The 19442-nt window shown below is 37.8% G+C and overlaps 1 protein-coding gene across 4 annotated transcripts in view; it reads left to right on the top strand.

Annotated features, from left to right (window-relative positions):
- SPAG16 (sperm associated antigen 16) overlaps nt 1-19442 on the top strand; it is a 738021-nt gene that overhangs the window by 492973 nt on the left and 225606 nt on the right. For 2 of the 4 annotated variants that reach the window (XM_028509493.1, XM_036022885.1), the window contains one exon: nt 5422-5487. The exons of the other annotated variants lie outside the window; for them this stretch is intronic. In XM_028509493.1, coding sequence (XP_028365294.1) covers nt 5422-5487 — 66 coding nt within the window. The remainder of the gene's footprint in view (nt 1-5421; nt 5488-19442) is intronic. 4 annotated transcript variants of the gene reach the window in all.

The following is a 19442-nucleotide window of genomic DNA, read 5'->3' as shown; positions in this document are numbered from 1 at the left end:
GGGGTATTGCACCTCTGATAAAATGCTAGAAAGGTGGGGTTGAAGGAACATGTGTGGGTATAATGAAGGTGAAGCGCTGTGCGCAAGGCTTTAGTGACACGGTAAACACTCAGCTGCCTTCTTCACCCAGGATCATCAGTTTCTCCATGTAGTTGTTTAAAGTGTCTCCATGTAGTTCTTTAAGAGGCAAGGACAAAGTCAATGATTAAATATGCTACTGGGTTACAATCAAATCATAGCAAAGGAGCTGAGAGAATATGACAGTGTACATTGCATGTCCTGACTGAGTAAGGTGGACATAAACATTGAGAAGAAGACCAAGCTATGTGTTCAAAAATTAACATATCCAAGGGTGGATTTTTAATAATTTTTAGTTGTGATCTCCATGTAGCTGTTTAGATTTTTGCTCAGTTGTTTATCAAATCCTACTCAAGCTGTCTTGGGTTTGTGAGAGGACAAGACAAACAAGTTTTCAACAAGCTTTCTCTGGTGGGACTTCATTCTAGCAGAAGGAAACCAACAATAAACCAGAAAACAAATTCATTAATTTCACTGATGAAGAATGATATGAAAGAGACAAAATAGGGTGACCCGTTTGTTGGGTACCCACACCTGTTGAACCAGGGAAACCCTGAATTCTCAGGGGCTTGACTCAGTGACAGCTTAGTTCCCATTCATGGAACGCCTAGCCAGAAGGTCCTAATTGGTGGCTCTTCGCCTTGTGGTGGTTCAGAAACTCAGGCGTGTTCCAGGGTTCCTTTGCCTACAGCTGAACAGAGGCAAAAATAAAGAGCTTAGGGGATTGTGTGGGATGCTTTAAGGGCCAGGCCTACATGGGACTTATTTTTCTGGGCAGAGCTCAGCCACCTGGGTACACCTGACCTCAAGTCTGGCTGAGTGCCCAAGAGGAAAAGGAAAGGGTTTGAGTTAAAAGCAGAGTGAGAAGGACAAGGCTGTGTCTATAGCTACAGAAAAATATGCAAAGCAGAGAAAACAGAAATATAAAGGCAGGAGCATGCTAGGCCTATTAGAAGAAGAGGGAGACCAATATGACAGTATTATGTTTTTATGTTTATATTTCCTTATTTATCCTGAAAGGAAAAGCAGGAGGTTGCTGGCTCAAAGGTCAGGCAATTTATTTACTCTCCGAGCAGTTTGTGTTAATTTGTCATCCCCCGCTTTCTCATGGGGAGAAGCAGTAAGAGCCAGGTGTACCCTGTGGGTGCAATGGAGTTGTGCACAAAAAGAAACCCCCAAATTATGAAAGTCAGGGTCTGCCTGCCGTTTCTCTGATGGGGTGTGTGTGTTAGAGAGGAAGAGAGAGAGAGGTCATTTGTTTTGAAATACAAATAAGTCCTCTCTGGAAGAAGGAGAGGAAGGCTTCTAGGCTTGTAACTCCTGAAGGGTAAACAAACAAAAAAAAACCCAAATGCTTCAGGGAGAGATGCCCCTAAATCTCTCCAAAGTTCTCTGTCTTTACAATTGCTATTTAATCATCCTTCACCTCAGGTATAGCACTCTTTGCTCAGAAAGCCCTGACCACGTGGAAATCCGAAAATCCCCGTGGAACACAGTGCGTGAGAAGCAAGAACGGAGAAGGGTGAGGTGTGAGAGGCAGACAGGTGACAAGCAACATAGAGCCTTTGGACCTGACTAAAGAGTTTAGAATTTATCCCGAGTACAGTGGTAATTGTTGGAATGGCTGTAAGCTGGAGCACGACATGATCTGACTCAGGTTTTATTGATCACTCTGGTGGCCGGAGAGAAATGGATGGGGAGAGGAGTGAGAGGAGGAGCAAGCAGATCAATAAGGCTGCTCTTGCTGTCTTCAAGCTCTAGACGATGGTGTCTGGCATTAGAGTGGTCATGATGGAGAGTGACGGAGCAGGGTGCAGTAGAGCTAATATACTGGATGCTGTGCGGGGTGGGGGTGGGGGAAGAGGGAAGCTATTCTAATGTTCAGATGCTGGATGGCCTAGGTTTTTGGTTTGAGCCATTGTGATGCCATTTACTCAGAGGGAACAGTTTGGCAAGAATCAAGACAGGGGATTGGGAAGTAGTGAGTTAAAAAGTCTGCTTGAGCATTTTATGTCTGACATGCTATATCAGACAAGTCACCAGCAGGAAACAGATGACACATGAGGAAAAACTCCAGTTGAATATTTATAGAAATGTGAACAGGGTTAATGGACCAAACCCAGCACTCAAGGGCTAGCGACAATGGGAGGCCAGCACTGCCCGTAGGTCTGAAGGGTCGGTGAAGGAGAGCATTACTGGAACCACGTGAGCTGGAGCTATGGGCGAGGACTCGCACGGCAAGAGTTATGGAATTAGGCAGAGGGCAGAGTCACTGACATAACTGCAGCTGAACAAGAAGTGTTTATCTGTCCTCTCCATAATTCTGTTCTTCCATGTCTTGCTGGTGCCGTCCTGTGGTGGAGGACAGAGGCTTGAGGGCTCAGGGTGATGTGACTGGTAGACAGCAGGGCACGAAGCAGGGCCGTGCTCCAAGGGAAATGGCTGAGGGGCAAATAGAAGAAACAGCCCCAATGCATCTAAGACTCCTTCCTTTAGAGGGGCGGAAAGATGGCTAAGGGTAGAGAAGTTGATTTGGAATCGTCAGCATTTCCAATGGTTTATGTCTCAAGTGGACAGCTAGTATTTATCAAGCTCTTACTTTGTCTAAGCACTCCACTGATATTTCACATGCGTGATCTCATTTCATTTTCAAAACAAAACCATAGGCTAACTATCACCTCATTGGACACAGGTAATGCTGTTTAACTTGCGGGAACTTTTTGAGAATTGAACGAGACAACTGAAGCACAATGGAGTGAAGGAATTTGTTAAACGTGTAACGTGGCTATTAGGAAGCGGTTCCAAGGATTAAGTCCCAGACGTTTCTATCCCCAGGGCCAATGATAGAAACTGTTACAGCATTATTGCACACAGATCCTCTGAGAGTATCAAATCCTGGAGCCCTGCCATGTTAGGTCACATGACTACTTTTATTAAGACTCTTCCCCCTTTTTCCTTTTTTTCACTTTCTTGAAATAAAACAATTCTGACAAGATTTCATCAGAGAAGTTATTCCACATTTTAACGTCCCGGTTTGGGTATTGCTTTTGACTAAAGCATATTAGTAACCCACATATTCCCTATACTCCTAAAAGAGTAGATGCACTTTTATCTTGGGAACAAAGCTGGATAGAAAAGGCTTTTTTAACTTTTCTTAATTCATGAAACATTTATCTTCCAGTCAGGTTTTGTTATAGCAGCACAAATGTGGTCCGTCAGCATTTCCATTATTTCCCCATATTTCCAGGGCTTTTCAAGAGTGCCTTAGAGATTCCACTTTAAATTAAAACTTGGCATACAGGATTTGAATCAGAAAACTCCATTTTCCTTACTAATTAATCAAATAAGTTAGAAGCTGGCAATTTACAAGAGGACCAAATATAAAACTTTTAATACATGAAATATTTTGAGGCAAATGTGCTCATTTAAGTATTAAAAAAAATTAACACTCATTATATAAGCATAATGTTATATAACTTTTATACATGATACTAGTTCTGAAATAAAATTAACCATGAAAGTTCCTAAGATAATAATATATGAAAACTAAGTACAACGTTTTATACTTCACCTTTTTGGCCTTGTAAGTAATTTATTTCCACTTTGAAGAATTTGGATGATTTGAAGTTCTCAGCGTAATTGATGATGGTGTAAAAGTATCAATTTACTGAACCAGGGTAACGTGGGCGAGGGGGCTTCTGAGAGCATGCCAAAGTGTTTCAACATATTTTTCATGGAATTTAAATTCATGCGCGTAATTCCTTGAGAAAAGGGATTAATAGCATGCGTTAGTTCCTTAAATAACCTTTTGGAATTTAATTTGCTGAATGCAATGATGAGTGCTAATTACAGCCTAATAGTAAAACCTTCCCAAGTTTGTGTAATTCCAAAATATTCCATGAATGTCATATAGCATTAAGGGACATGATGATGACACTCTTATCTTGAATGTCTCTTTTTAGTAGTCTTTTCTGTAATTTATCTTCCAGCCTTAAATGATTGAGGACTAAATAAATACAAGGTAGTGAATGAGAGCAGATGAAACCTTTTGAGTAAACCTACTCCTTTTTGGACTGACTTCTCAGCAGCCATATTGGCTCCTTGCTCTTCTAGTTAGATACTTGGCAAACTCCCACCTTGAGACATTTGTTTTAGTTTTTCCTTCTTTCTGGAATGCTCTTTCTCCAGATGTCTGCTTGGTTGACTCCCTCACTGTCGTCAGTCTTTGTTCAAAACTTACTTTATGAATGGGGTCAAACCACATCAGTCCACTTGATCATTTGATTTGCCCTGAGCGCCTCAGTCCCAAAACTCAGGATACCCCTTACTCTGTCTGACTTTCATCATTTTCACAATACTTATTATCTTCTAACATGCTGTATGCCTTTTTGAAATGTCTGTTTCCTCCCTTCCTCCCTACAATGTAAGGCTAATGGGGACAAGGTTCTTTGTTTTATTCATTGATATATCCTAAGCGCCTAGGATTGCACCTGATGTATATTAATTGCTCAAAAGTAACTTGTTGGATGAATATATCATCTAATTAAATTTGAATTTCAGACCATAACAAGAATCTATCAACAATATTCCAGATATACTTGCCCCTTCTACAGAATTTGAATAATTTTCTCAGATAGTAAAGAATGCCCTTTGAACATTGGTGTTAAAATGAAAACTACCCCCCACCACCCCAATTTAAATCCCCGTTGTAATGTGTTATGGGCCATTTTTCCTGGAATCATTCAAACAGAAGCTTGGAAATTTTTATAGTTAATTTTAGCTTTATGTAGAAAAGGTGAACTGAATGGGTAAATGTGAAGTATAGTTTTTACAAAACAAATGCTTATTTTGTGTTAAAAATACTACTGTGTGTGTTTTATCACGTGTTTTATACTGTAACGATTTTAATGCCAAACTTTGAAAATTCAGGAATTAAAAAATGATCTTAAAGCTAAAAAAAAGGAAAAAGAAAAAAGAAGCCCACGCCCCCAGCAGTCGCAGAAATCACGGGCTTCCCTCCTTGGCTGGCCCCTTGGCATGACAAGGAGACTAACTGAAGAGCGGAGTCACCTGGCGAGACCAGCCCAGGGCTGCAGAGGCCAGGGCACAGGGCTGTAGACGCCGGGGCACAGGAACTTCAGCGCAGCTGCCAGCCCAGGTGGCACGCTCGCTAGCACAGCCCCGTCTGATTCTGAAAGTAGCTGATATCAAAAGCTAACATTTTCTCTCAGGAGAATGTATTAATTTGATTATTGGACTAAAGCATGAAATTAACTGTCCTTCAGTTGCTTTACACACACAGAATGGAATTTATTTGTTTTCATTTCTGCTTTGTCTTCCCAGGGTCAATGTGAACAGTCACTTTATGGTCACATGCATTCCATCAATGATGCCACCTTCAATCCTAGGGTGAGTTCAGGTCTCACAATAATTTTTTTTAACTCTTCATACTCTTTGTATACACAAATTTATTTTAATGAAATAAAATCCCAGGGGGAAAGGTAAGTTGGCAGATTGAGTAGGAGAATAAATCTGGGGATTAATTAGGACAATGGAAGAAACATAGAGATAGTATAGGGTTGCAGAAGTTCAAAACACAAACACATACAACATACAGTGGTAGAAACAATGAGGAATTCACCTATGGTGCTTAACTCCACTGAAGCACATTTTTTAAGGCCTCTTGTCTAATTTGGGCTTCAGGAAAGTAAGTTGACATAGAATGGTAAATATTAATGCAGAAGCATGAAACTAACAAAAGTGCCTGAAAGGAAACCCAAAAATAAACACCGTTGGAGAAACAGGGACTTTCTTCTGGTTAGAGCACAGCAAGTCTGAACGGACAGCTTTACTGTTCCTTATGGAAAGGCTTGAAATATTTCTTTCTTCATCTAAACTGATGGCATGCCAGTGTTTTTCCGCAGCTGGAGACATTGAGATCTCAGGACTATTTCTCAGACGATGAAAATTGTTAAACATTGCTTTGTGTGGCTGAGCTAATTGGGGTTATCTTTAAAAGGGTTCAGATGGTAATCACGGAAGGATGATTTAAGTTTGTTCTTTTTCAGATGAAAGCGATTTGACAAGATAGATGACCTCTCAAGTCCTTTCAAACTCTATGATTTAATTATATCTAACATTTTAATTTGTCTCTAAGTTCCCAGTAGAGTGTGCATCTTAATTCCATGTCCCTCTTCAATTAGCTAAAGAAGAAATCTGATAGATTCCCTTTACTTAATTTCAAAATGAGAGCATAGTCAACATTCTGTTACTTTCATGCTATTGTTATTTTTTAAGGAAGAGGGAAAACACTCACTAACATTTTTTTCTACTAAAAGAAGGTCGTTTGTTCCACCTGAAATTATGCCAGTGTCTCTGTCAGCCCTGGAATGTTAATGATGAGCTCACCCACAATTCTCTTCTAACAGAGGCATCTTAGTGAGGGATTTCCATGTGACTGACTCTATTGAGTCAATATATTATGGGTTAGCTCTAGATACCAAGCAAGATGATAAAGCCATATAATGGACCCATATAATTTGGGCATTTATGTAAAGTGGCTTACAACTTTAAGTACCCTCGGAAAACTAAATGGAAGCTACAATGAAGTAAACTAATTTTTTTAAGTTAGGTGTTTGAGTTTGGTAAGCAATATCATAGCTGAAAGGCACAGCATTTAGCATCCCAAATAGTAAAATTTAATAAATATGGAAATAGCCAAATTGGATTTATTGAATCAGCAATCAAGGGAGACACACATTAATTATACATGTTTCCAAGGCAAGATGATGAATACGAGGTCCAGGTGCCCAGCATCGAAGTGGCTAAAACGCTGTTGTTTACACACTTTGTTCCCACCGAAATGAGGATCGCATCACAGTTCTAACCCAGCCTAGCAGGGCCGCCCTGAGTTTTCCCATCAGTGTCTCTCCTCTATGCTGTAAATATTTAATAACTATTAAGGAAATGATATTTTGTTATGTAACTGACACTCCTAAGTGAAATTTACGCTCACTGTGTCAGTTGATTTGAAAACATTTATTTCGCAAACCTGCTGAGGAATTATCAAGAGATCAGGAGGCAGCAGTCACTGAAAGAACGCAAAGACCTGCGGGGATTTCTGGAGGACGTGGCAGCGTGACACATTTCACGTTCCAACTATCAGACAAAGTTTTGACAATACATGCGTTATAAGGTACATATATAGCAGGCAGCAATTTGAATTGCTTAGTATTAGACTTGCTAATTTTTAGACATCTTTGGGTTTTACATTTAGGTTACATTAGATAAAAATGCACTTAACTATATACACGCAATTTTAGGAGAATTCTACAACTCCAGATTTGTAATCAGAAGTCACAAATGTAAAATTCAGTGTTATCTAGCTAGCAACCAAGAATCACGGATACACATTACAATATGCAACATTTTATGTGTGGTCCTGAAAAGCTATGTAAATTTAATTTAATTTTTATGTTATGTAGTATCAGAGTTCTGCTGCCTTTATTTCTTACTGTTATTTCTAAAAGAAGTAGATAATTATTTAAAACCTCTTTTTAAAGTAATTTGTTAATGAAACGTTTTTTAGTTTTTAAAAATCTTTTATTGTTGTTCCATTGCAGTTGTCCCCATTTTCCCCCATTACTCTCCCCTGCCCTACCCAGCCCCACCTCCCACATTCAGTCTTCCCTCCATTGTCTTTGTCTGAGGGTCCTTTATACATGTCCCTTGACTTAACCCTTCCCCTTCTTTCCCCCGTTTTCCCCTCTCCCTCCCCTTTTTAAGGAACCATGTATACTAAGTCCACTTGGTAAAGCAAAATAAAAAATAAAGTCGACAAGAACTGATGGAAATATGTTTATAGATATAGACAATTCAATGTAAGTTAAAAGAAAAAAAGCTATGTAAAAATGCATGGCATGAAAATGAGCAGGGTATACCTATCAGAGAGAGCCTCCCCATTTTCGATTTCCCAGGAAGTTGAGCCTTAGTCTGACCAGGGTGGAGATTCCATCAGACCTTCTAGTAGCTGTTGCTGGTTTGCTCCTAGAGGGATGGCATGGTGGGTGGGTGTTCTTATCTCTCTGGGGACATTCACAACTGTGCCAAGAGTCACATAGCCAGAATGGCTATGCTGTGCATGCCTGGTGAAATCAGAAGCAAACTGAAATCAACTCTCTTAGTCTCTTTATCTTTTCTTACCTCCATCACATACATTTCAGCTAGGAATTTAGTCTCAGCTCATTAATTGTTTAACAACATTAGAAGACTGTGAGATAATTCTGGAAGTTCCAGGGTTCTGATCAGCTCATGAAAAAGGATGCTTTAGAATGACCTCAAGTCCTATTCTCAGTTCATCTAGTTGACCTGTTATATTAATTCAAATATTGTTATAATAATTTTTAAATGTAGAGATACATAAACCTTTATTGCAACTAGTCATATAAAATATGGATGTTCTGATTCCAAAATGGAAAACCAATCTATATTGTTTGGCCTGTGCCAGAGCAGATTAAAAAAGGCTAGAAGAAAGTATACTACCAAAGTGTTATTTAATTTAATTAACTTTAAATTTATGATTCTGAAGTAGAAATGACCAGTCACTATTACTCAAGATTTAAACTGTATTTCTCTAGTGTATTCACTTTTCTATTCACTTAGATTGGTTTAATGCCTTCTCCTTAAATACTCTAACTTCCCTTTCATCCACGAACTCTCCTCCTACATCTTCAATTTATTCTTTAAGGAGAAACCGGAAGCCATCAGAGAAGAAATCTCACCTCTTTCTGCTACGTATCTAAATGTGCAGGCATCCCCCGGATCTTCTGTGTGACCTTCCAGTCCTCATGGGAGAAGTGTTACCAGCTCCTAAGGGACTGGAACATTTCAGGTTGCACTGTAAATCCCATTTTTCTTTCACAGTCCTTATTGCGTGTTCAGTTATTCCTTGTTCTTACCCTTCTACAGGACTGTTTTCATCTGTCTGTAAGTGTGCTCCAAAGTTTTCTGTATTTGGACATTTGACATTCCATCTTTCAATCACCTGAAGGTGAAGGGTCAGGGGAAAGGCCTGAGGCACTCCTGAGAGAGTGTGTGTGCCTAATTTACTAAGTTTTATTTGGCTGTATCTGGTTTCCTACTTAATCTTTCTATTAAGTTTTATATTTCTAGTACTACATTCATTATTTGTAGCATTTCTATTGACTCTTTTCAAATTTGCCTGCCCTTGTTTTATTATGTTTTGCTTGCGTTCAGATACATATTAATTTTTTAAACTTTTAATCTACACTCTGAATTTTGAGTAGTGTTATTTCTGTATGATCTTATTCCTCTAGAAATTTCCAGTACCACTTTCTTCTCAAAATATCATACGGAACTCCAAGTCAACACCACCACTGAAATTGCTCTAGATTTTCATGCTGTTGTAGCCAGTGACCCTTCCTCCATCACTATCAGACTTGACATTCATAATCACCTAAAACATCCTTCTTGAATCCCGAGAAGTAAAATTCCCATGGTCACTGTTTCTCGAACTACTGTGCTGGATTCTTCTTTACCACTTGACGGCTACATATTAACCAGTAGCAAGAGTCAGTCTGAAATCCTGTTCTCTAGCAGACTTTCTTCTCATGTCATCTCATTCAACCTGTCACTTTAAACTCCATCTACACATGAGGATGTCAAAGTAAACCCCACTCTGATCTTCAGATTCCCTACTAGCTATTTTGCATCTTAGCCTAAGTTAGTGTTTCTCATTTTAATATGCTAAATATAGAACTCTGGCTTTTCTTTCATGCTCACGGGTTATTTTCTCCACCTTGTCATCTTAGTCAATGTTACCCACTTGACTGCAATGCAGAAGTTATAGTTGATGATTGTTTGGGGACATCTTGTTTGCTTAGTTTACTAAACTGAAAAATCTCATCACATTGGAATGCAGTGACAAAGAATGACAAAACGGGCATTTTAAATCCTGTGTACTCAATACCTCCAGCATACACTATCGTTTAATTTATATATTGACTGTTCAGAAAAGGTGATGAATGAATGCAAAGTTCTGAACAAATGAAAACATAAGGATTTCATTACACTTTTGTATCATTATATCTTATAACACCTTTATCGACCTTCCATATTCTGTGGATATTGAACTGCAAGCTAAAATCATTTCATTCTCAGGATACATTAGTTGCTCCTTAGAAAGTTTTATAGCATTATAGTGTGCTCTGACTTTGGAGCACTGGAAAATTACCCAATTTCAGTTATACTTGTCTCCTCCCAGCACCCTATGGATCCTGACTTTGCCATTTACAAGATATATTATCTTGAGGAAATCATTCAGTTCTTCTGTAACAATGAGAAATAGACAGTGAGTATTAGATAATACCTGTCATGTATTTAACTTCGTGCCTGGCAGCTAGATAATACTATTCCTACCATTTCTATAATTGTCATTCCTATTATTGTTGTTATTAATATTACTATCATTAGGAGGCTTTTTTTAAAAAACCAGACATTTGTATTCTAATAAGTAGAAATTAATAACACACACACAAATGAGTGCTTTATTCCCATGTCATTTCATGTAATATCAGTTTTATAAACAGTTGCAGAACATATTTTGCCCTTTCACAAAGATAACAAAGTGAAATTGTCAAACCATATTAAATTAGAAATTATGTAATTTTATTAAACTTGGGCTGAATCCTATGAAAAATGGATATAAGCCATAGTTGTTGTGCTTTGTCCTTTTTACATTAGACTATACCATTTAATAATTAGGTAATCTAGAGTTTTAAATTTTATCTGGATAGGTCAATTGCTTTTTCTACATCGCTAGCATATGAACATGAAATAATGTGTGTTATCTTTTCTTAAAATCACAAATAAACAAGTTCCTACAATTGCCTGCCTAGAAAAGTTATCTTCACTCTATTTTAGCAAAGGAATCCGAATTTCTGACTCTTCTGAATTTTGTTTGTGGTTCAGTCTCAAGCAGGAAGTACTTAATATTACTCTCTGGCCACTTCGTATAGAGCAATACAAATGACGCTGAGGTCATGCAGCTATTGATCCTCTGAAGGACAATGATGTCAGGCAGTGCTTATACACCGAAAAAATTTCAATTTTGTTTACTTCTTCAGCAATCCCGCTGGATGTCAACTACCGTTCCACTGCACCAGTATTGATATTTGATGTCAGCTCTTATTCATTGTTGCACCTAGATAATGCATGAGTCAAAACTTTTAGATATGTGGTAAAAAAAAAAAAAACACCAAAGCAGGTTCTATTTGAGGAAATTGGAAATGACATCAGAATAAAAAAATTAAGGGGCATGTAGCATGCTAATTTTACTTTACATAATATTTGAATTAGTTCAATGCTCCTACATATCTAAAAATCAATTATGTCTTTTAAACTAATCTCGTACTACAATGTCCTTAAACTAATCTTTTGTGAAATAACTTTTCCTTAACATAAAACAATTTCTGAGAGAAAAATTAAAGAGAAAAAAAGAAAAAATTTGTACAAACAAAAAATAAATAATTAGAAATTTTTAGATGTAATAAATATTGATAAAGGCCTTTTCTCTTTATTTCTACTTTGTTTCATCCTTGTAACACTATACATGAAAAAGAATAGTACATTTAAGATTTTATCACCCTGTCCTCAAAATTTAACCTTCAGTAATTTCTACTGTTACATAAAGATAAATTCAATCATTTGTAATTTTCTTGATGGTTCCAGGAAAATTAGAAGCAACATGATTATGTCATGTTTCTTGACACTTCCTCTTTGACTATAAAACTAATCATTTGTTTTTGTATATATACAGCCTTTGAATGACAATCTTTTGGTCATACATGAAAAATTCAGTAATGGCCTCTAACTTAGCAAATTTTTTAAGATTCTATTTCTTCATTTCTAGAGAGAAAGAGAAAGAGAAAGAGAGGGAGAAAAACATTCATTTGATCAATCAGTTGCCTCTGGCAACCACCCCCACCCCAACAGGCTACAGTGGCTGCAACCCAGGCATGTGCCCCGATGGGGAATCGACCCAGCAACCTTCCAGTTCCCAGACTGGCACTCAACTCACTGAGCCACACCAGCCGGGGATAGTTTAGCAAATCTTGACTGAACCCCTACTATGTCTCAGGACCTGTTCTAAATCTTGATAGTACAGCAATGAACAATATCAAGTCCTGTCCATATGGACTTTATATTCTGGTAAGAACCAGAGACAATAAACAAGTAAACAGATGAATAGTCTCAATAATAATAAATATTACATAGCCAGATAAATTAGGGTAAAAAGAGTAATGAGGTAAAAGTTGGGTCTTAGAATGGTCAGGGAGGAGCTTTGAGAGAAAGATACTCAAAGAAACCATGCAATGATCTTAAGGAAAAATTCAAGCAGAGGCAGTGGGAAAGACCAAGTTCCTGAGGTGGTAGGAGTGTGGCATGATGTGGTAACAGGACACAGGGAGCAAGCTAGGATTAGATTAAGCAGATGAAATACTTTCCATGTAGAGATAACTATTAACCTAGATTGTTAGTGGTTAAAACGTGGGATGGTTGAGGTCATGTTAGAGTAACTCCAGAGCATTATCTGTGGCTTCACAAAGGTTTATTTGTTAAAAAAATAAATAAATGCCCCACTATGGGCAGTATAATAGATTCTTTTGGCTGACTAATACCTTAACTTTTAATCCCATAGCTCTTGGCATAGGTCTGGGTACAGAAAGTAATGGATCGATTAGGAAATATCAGGAAGTCACTGTATGAAGGAGGTCAGAATGCAAGGACTATGTAAAAGAAGACATAATTAAAATTAAGATAATGTTTGCTGTGACAGGATTAAATTTACTTTATACTACTGATCTTAAAATATTATTTTAAAGTTTAGTACACTTTGCAGACTTCCCATGTTTATTCTGAGCATATAACTGCCAAAAATAGTTCAAAATATATTTACTACCTTTATAGAAAACAACGTGACTATTCAGACTATTTGGCCATTTAAGTAAGTGGTCTCCCAAAACAACTGTCTCATTTGAACAGTTTCAAAGGACAGAACATGTTCTAAATATCATAATAATCAATATAAAATTATACCTTTTTCTCTAGTCATAATGAATTGTAGTCAGCCCAGACTTGCACATGATGTAAAAAGTTTGGAAAACTACATGTATGATAACAGCATGAGTTTGTAAGAGATTGTTTTACACGTAGGTAATAAGTATAACGCACCATCCATTATCCCCGAGCCACATAATTAGAGCACAAAGAATTGTCACACCAATTTACTCAAAAGCGTAATTACAAGATAACTTGATTATCCCCTTTAATGTAATTTTCCCCACTTAATTGCGTATTCCTGGGTGAATGTGACCCTGTGAATCCTTACCTCAAGAAGTGACTGCTCATTAACATGCAAAACTACAGGCAGGGCCAAAGAATCTGCCCTTCTTCTTCAGAAGTTTAATTTGTATACTCAGAGTGGCCCCGCAGGGAAAATGTTTTAAAAGTTATGTCTCCCCACAGATGGTGGGGAATTTCCTGTGGCAGATTTAACAATGGCCTTGGGGCCCAGTATGTCAATTACCACCACGTTCTGCCTCTCATCCCACCCCAATTTAATAGCAATTATCAAAAAACTCAAGTTTTCTAGCTAAGGAAACTTAAGCTGCTATATTTAGATTACATTCAGACACCTAACTTATTCCATTTTTCTTAAAGTATTCAAGTTTTCATCTTATTTATTCCAAGAATTTCAGATATCCCTTGACTTGACTCGGGTGGTAGGGAAGCAAAAGAACCTTTTGTTTCTGACTTGAAATGCTGGTTGCAGCTACATCTTGGAGTGCCTGTGAGCTAGGGAAAATTCAGACCCCAAAGATGGGGACTGGTATCGGAATTGAACAAAGATGTTCAAAATTTCTCTCCTTAGACGGAGGGGTAGAATTTTTTCTTAGAAATAGATGGTTTTCAATTTACATATCCAAATACAAAATTACGAAAGAAACCAAATCATTAAATTATGGATGGTTTCCCTACTATGTTATGTTTGGCATAGTTGAAATTGGCAAAAACAGATTGTGCGTGCCCTTTGGGGATTGTAACTTTTCATTCTTCAAAGAGATTTCTGTGGCAACAATTAATATATTCAAGAAAATATAATTGTTTCTCTAGTGAAAAAAATAGTTTTTTAAAAATTCTGTGCCAACAGAAGCACAGCCTAGTAAAGCACCAATTCTTAAAAAAGCTATGAATTTTAGTTAAATATATATAGCTTAATCCTTTAATCTATTTTTATGATTCAAATATAAATTTGAGAATATTTCATCTAATCACTTCAATATAGCTACAGCCAAATATAGCCAAACTTGAACCTCAGTAATGTAAGTAAACATTATGATGACACAAACCTATGCATAAATTACCAGTGTCATGTATATCAAATTACCCTGATTTTATGCAACTGCACTTATGTACATATTAAAAGAAAATAAATTTATTGCAGGTTATCCCAGCAATTTTATTACAGTGAACACTGTATTAATCAATAGTAATTGGCCACTTTAAAAAAGACTTCTGTCAAATAGAGTAATACCTTAGGTTGCTATCACAATAAATAAAACAGATTTAACAACCTGTGTGGATCTACATATAATACCTTCTGCAAAGATTGGAGAGCAGAAAGACAAAGAAAAATAGGACTATAATTAAGAACAATTATTAAGGTGTTGTTGCTGTCTTTGCTAGATTGTTTTATTTCATCCTAAAAGGTAAAAATATATACATATTTTTCAAGTTCTAGCTAAGCACTATAGAAATGATGACTCTGAAATTACTAAAAATATGAATTTGTATCTTGTTCATAATAAGCACTCCATAAATATTTGTGGAACTGATTTAGATAAATTTTAAAAAAATCGTAACTTTTCCCAACCAGGAAAGAAACAGATTGGACTGGCTATTTCGGGACACATACCTATGTCAGCTGCTCAGGCGGGCATTCAGGTTTCGAGCCCCTCACTGACCTCTAGTCACCCGCTCAGAAGACTAGTGCTTCTGGGATTTTCATTCCCCACCCTGCCCCCTTCATCGCTCTGGAAATACAAAGGACTGATTTCTTCCCCCTGCTAAAGGACAACAGATTAATGAGTGTAACTGTCCGCATCATTAAAATTGTCATCCCTGGTATACTATCTACAGTGCAGTAGCAATTGTGGCTAGCTTCTGCTCTTCAGGGAGTCCTGTGATCTCCAGTTCTTTAATGTAAATGAATGCAAAAGCTGCTCCAACAGTATCACAAGCTGTTTCCTGCAACACCAAACAGAATGTTCTGTGCCTTGATTTGGTAAATGGAAAGAGCAGAGCAGCAGTGTGCCGGGTCCCAAGTTACCAAACAGAATATTGGTCCAGCCAGGGGTGAAGGGTGTTGGGGAAGGAAATGCTCTGTGTATTTTCAAGTGTGTTGAAAAGGAGATTCACCTACATCTGTTTTATTCTCATGTATAAATTATTTCCTAAATGTGAAGTCACAGGACAATACATTTCATTTCACTTAGGTTTACAAATTAGTTTGAACAAGGTGATGCTATAGTGCAGTAAGGTCTCGGATCATGTCTTATTCATTTCTGAATTGCATTTTTTCTGTCCTCTCTACCCTTCCCCACACGCCGGGCAGTAGGCCATTCTAACAGGGAATGCTTGTCTGGTCAGTATTTAATGAATGACAAATAATTTTATGGAGCCCTTAAAAAACGGAGTTTCATCATCTTTTAAAATCACACACAAATTTTTTAGCTCCGCTCACCATAACAAAAGAAAGTAGACTAGTGGAGGGGTGGAAATGTCCTATTCTAGAATGGATGAGATACAGCAGCTTGATGAAATGGATCAAGGGAAGTTTATCAGTAAAAAAACTAGTTTTTAAAGAATTTAAATGTCCTTTAATTCTCAAGTTGGATTGCCTATTTTTGTGGGTTGTTTTAGGAAATGAGATCATTAGTGCAGCCCCAGCTGGTGTGGCTCAGTGGATTGAGTGCCAACCTGTGAATCAAAAGGTCGCCAGTTCAATTCCCACTCAGGGCACACACCTGAGTTTCAGGCCAGGTCCCCACTGGGGGACACAAGAGGCAACCATACATTGATGCTTCTCCCCCTGTCTGTCTCCCTTCCTTCCCCTCTCTCTAAAAATAAATCAATCAATAAAAATCTTTTAAAAATATCATCATGTCAGGCTTCATTCAAATATAAATATATAAGATGTGCATGCCTTATTTAAAAATGATCGTTTAGGAAAAAATAAGTTGATGTGCAGAGGCAAAGATCTCAAGTGATAAACATTTTAGGAAAATACCTGCTCTGTGCGTGTCTCTGTGCGTGTGTGTATGAATTATTCAGTTGGGTGACTACTTTAATTGTGCACTTGTGTCGTTATAATTGTTTAAAGACTGGTGGGAAGTCTATTGGCATATTTCAGTTAAATCTGGTATTTCCCAGTTTAAAGGGAAATGTGACAAATGTGACAGGGAAAGTGACAAAAGAATGATAAAACTGCAGTCTGTACTTAGACTGTCATCTGGTCACGTCCACTAACGAGCCGCGTCCCCACCCTCCCTCTCCCCTAACATCCCTTCTATTCACCCTCAGCTTCTGCTAGTTCCAAGGTCACTGTGTCAAAATCAAATAATAATGTGCCCCGAAATTAAGTGTGAAAACCTGGACTGAAAACCTTCCACTTTATTTACATGTGAGTTTATTTGTATCTCTTCATTCACCTGATGGATTTGAAGCCAGCTTAGTTCCAGGGGCCTCTGATCTCGGTGTTCCGCTTCCTGACCCGGCGTCTTCCCCTGCCGCACAGTGGTCCCCACAAACCTGGCTGCTTCTGACTCAAAGGCTGTCTGCCTAGTGAGCCCCTGCCCTGTCAGGCTATTTGCATTTCAGCATTCCTCCTGCCAGATATGCCTGCTTTACACTTCGTTTATTCTCTGTACCCAATGTCACCTATTTTACTGATTTACTTTATTTATTGTATGATTCCTCCCACTGGTGTACAAGTTTCAGGTCACCGGGACTTCTGTTTTGTTCACTCCCACATTTTCAGCCCTCACATCAGTGCCTACTGCTAGGTAGTCGTCTCCATCAATGTAAAGAGTTTCCATTGGTCCAGTTTGCCTGGTTTCTAACTCTTGGTTAGTCTTACAGCACGAACTAGAAAACCACAGGAAAGCAACATTCGCTTGTTTTTCAGGGCCTCAGACACAATTCTGCTTTCAACAGTACCTGCTTAACTCACTGAGATGACTGGCCTTCAAACATTCTTTTTAATGTATCAATATTTATGTTCGAGATACATAAGAGTGTTTTACATCATATATAAAATTCACATTTCTCAGTGTGAGCTCCAGAAACTCTTCAGAATTTTTACACATTGTTAACCTCATCATGAATTCACCATATTCCCCACAGTGAGATATGTTAATTTCTGCTTTTGTGCTCTATCATCTTGCCATTTTTTAAAATTCTCACCAGAGGGTATGTGTTTTTTATTGCTTTTAGAGAGGGAGGAAGGGGGAGAGAGACCGAGAGAAACATTGATGTGGGAGAGAAACATTGATTGGTTGCTACCCTTATGTACCCCACCTGGGGATCAAACCCACAACCTAGGTATGTGCCTTGACCGGGAATTGAACCCACAACCATTTGGTGTATGGAACTATGCTCCAACCAACTGAGCCACCTGGCCAGGGTGCATTGTGCCATTTTTTAATACCAATGTTGCCTTCCTGCATTCTCTTCACTGGTATCTGTTTGTAATCTTAATCCATTTAAAGGTTATTTCTAGAAACCTGCTTACCTTTAATGGACATATCCTAGGGCTGCATTCCTAGAAGAAACCCCTGATCTCCAGGCTTAAGTGAGCTGTTCCACTTTTAATGTAAACAACCCTGTACCTACTTCCAGCATTTAACTCTGTAGTAATTGCTTGATCATGGCTCTATCTTCAGCAATTATCTATAGGTTTTTTTTTAATTTATATCCATTATATCTCTTGCATTTGGCCCCCAGCCAGGGACATAGTACAGCTCAGTAAATATTTGTTCCTTTATATACATTCATTTTCTTCATCTATTTCTAATTATTCTTCTGCCTTATGAATTTAAATACCTGCTTGTTCAATTTGTCCTTTGCTGATACATATTTGTTGATATTTTGCTAAAGTACTATTAGTTCTTTCAGGGTGTCCTGCCTTAATGACAGAGCCTGCTCCTCAAGCACTGAAGGGCTCCTTCATTGGCTTCCACTGTCCGGAGCATCTAAGTCACGGCATGCAAAACATTTTCCTTGTTAAGAGCTTAAGGGCTTGGATAGTTAATTCAGTTCGACTGGGTTTGGATCCTAGATCTGTTTGACTAACAAAATGACTTTGGGCAAGCTTTATAACATTACAAGTCTTGTTTTTCTCATCTGAATAGTAATGCAGTGTAATGTAGCCATAAAGATGAGGGTTAAATGAGATAATAAATATAAATCACTTTGAACAAGTCACTGCGACTATGTAGTGTAGTGTCATGTTCCATAGATGGTAAGTAATTATTTCTGAGATGTCCAGCTTCCGCATACTTGGGGCATGACTAGGATATAAATTATCAATGCCTAACAGATTGACAGTGGCACCGGGAAGAAGTACGTGCTGACGTCAGCAATTCGGTCTACAACTTTCCAATGCTCGGTGTTCCCTTCTTCTTTAGCCTTGAGCACTCCCAGATTTTACCTTCTATTTCCGTTCTAATTCCATAATTTCTTTGCCTTATTTGTGCCATTAGAGTACCGCGGAAATGGTGTAATGAGCTCATGCTTAATGCTGCACAGACCCGTCCTGAGAGACACACTAATGTATCAGTATACTAAAAATGTTTGAAATACTAATTTTTCTCCTAATGAGCCTAAACATTTTATTATAGTTATACCTTAATACCAAGTTGCAGGTCATTACCTTCACATATTGAAAGCAGCTGATATTTTAGGGCTTAATGTTTCTGCCATTCGCTTGATGAACCCTCTTCCTTGCCCATTTTACATAGTAGAATTTTAAGTTATGAAAATTAGATCACTTGACAGGTAGTGTGTATGATGTTTTTGATTTCATTATTTATTTATTAAAATATCTTTGCTGATTATAACAATTAATATGGGATAATCCCATTAAATTTGAATTTTGAAAATGCTAAATAGGGCAATTTTTAAAAAATGATGTATTCTACCACCTAAAGATAATCATTTCTGATTTAGTTCCTATCACTCTGATTTTCAACATGTCTTCTGTGTGCGCATCAGACAGTGTAAAC

This window comes from Phyllostomus discolor, chromosome 4, assembly GCF_004126475.2.
Source record: "Phyllostomus discolor isolate MPI-MPIP mPhyDis1 chromosome 4, mPhyDis1.pri.v3, whole genome shotgun sequence".
NCBI lineage: Eukaryota > Metazoa > Chordata > Mammalia > Chiroptera > Phyllostomidae > Phyllostomus > Phyllostomus discolor.
Note: the sequence above shows the minus strand (reverse complement) of the source record. Positions and strands in the feature narration are given on the sequence as shown.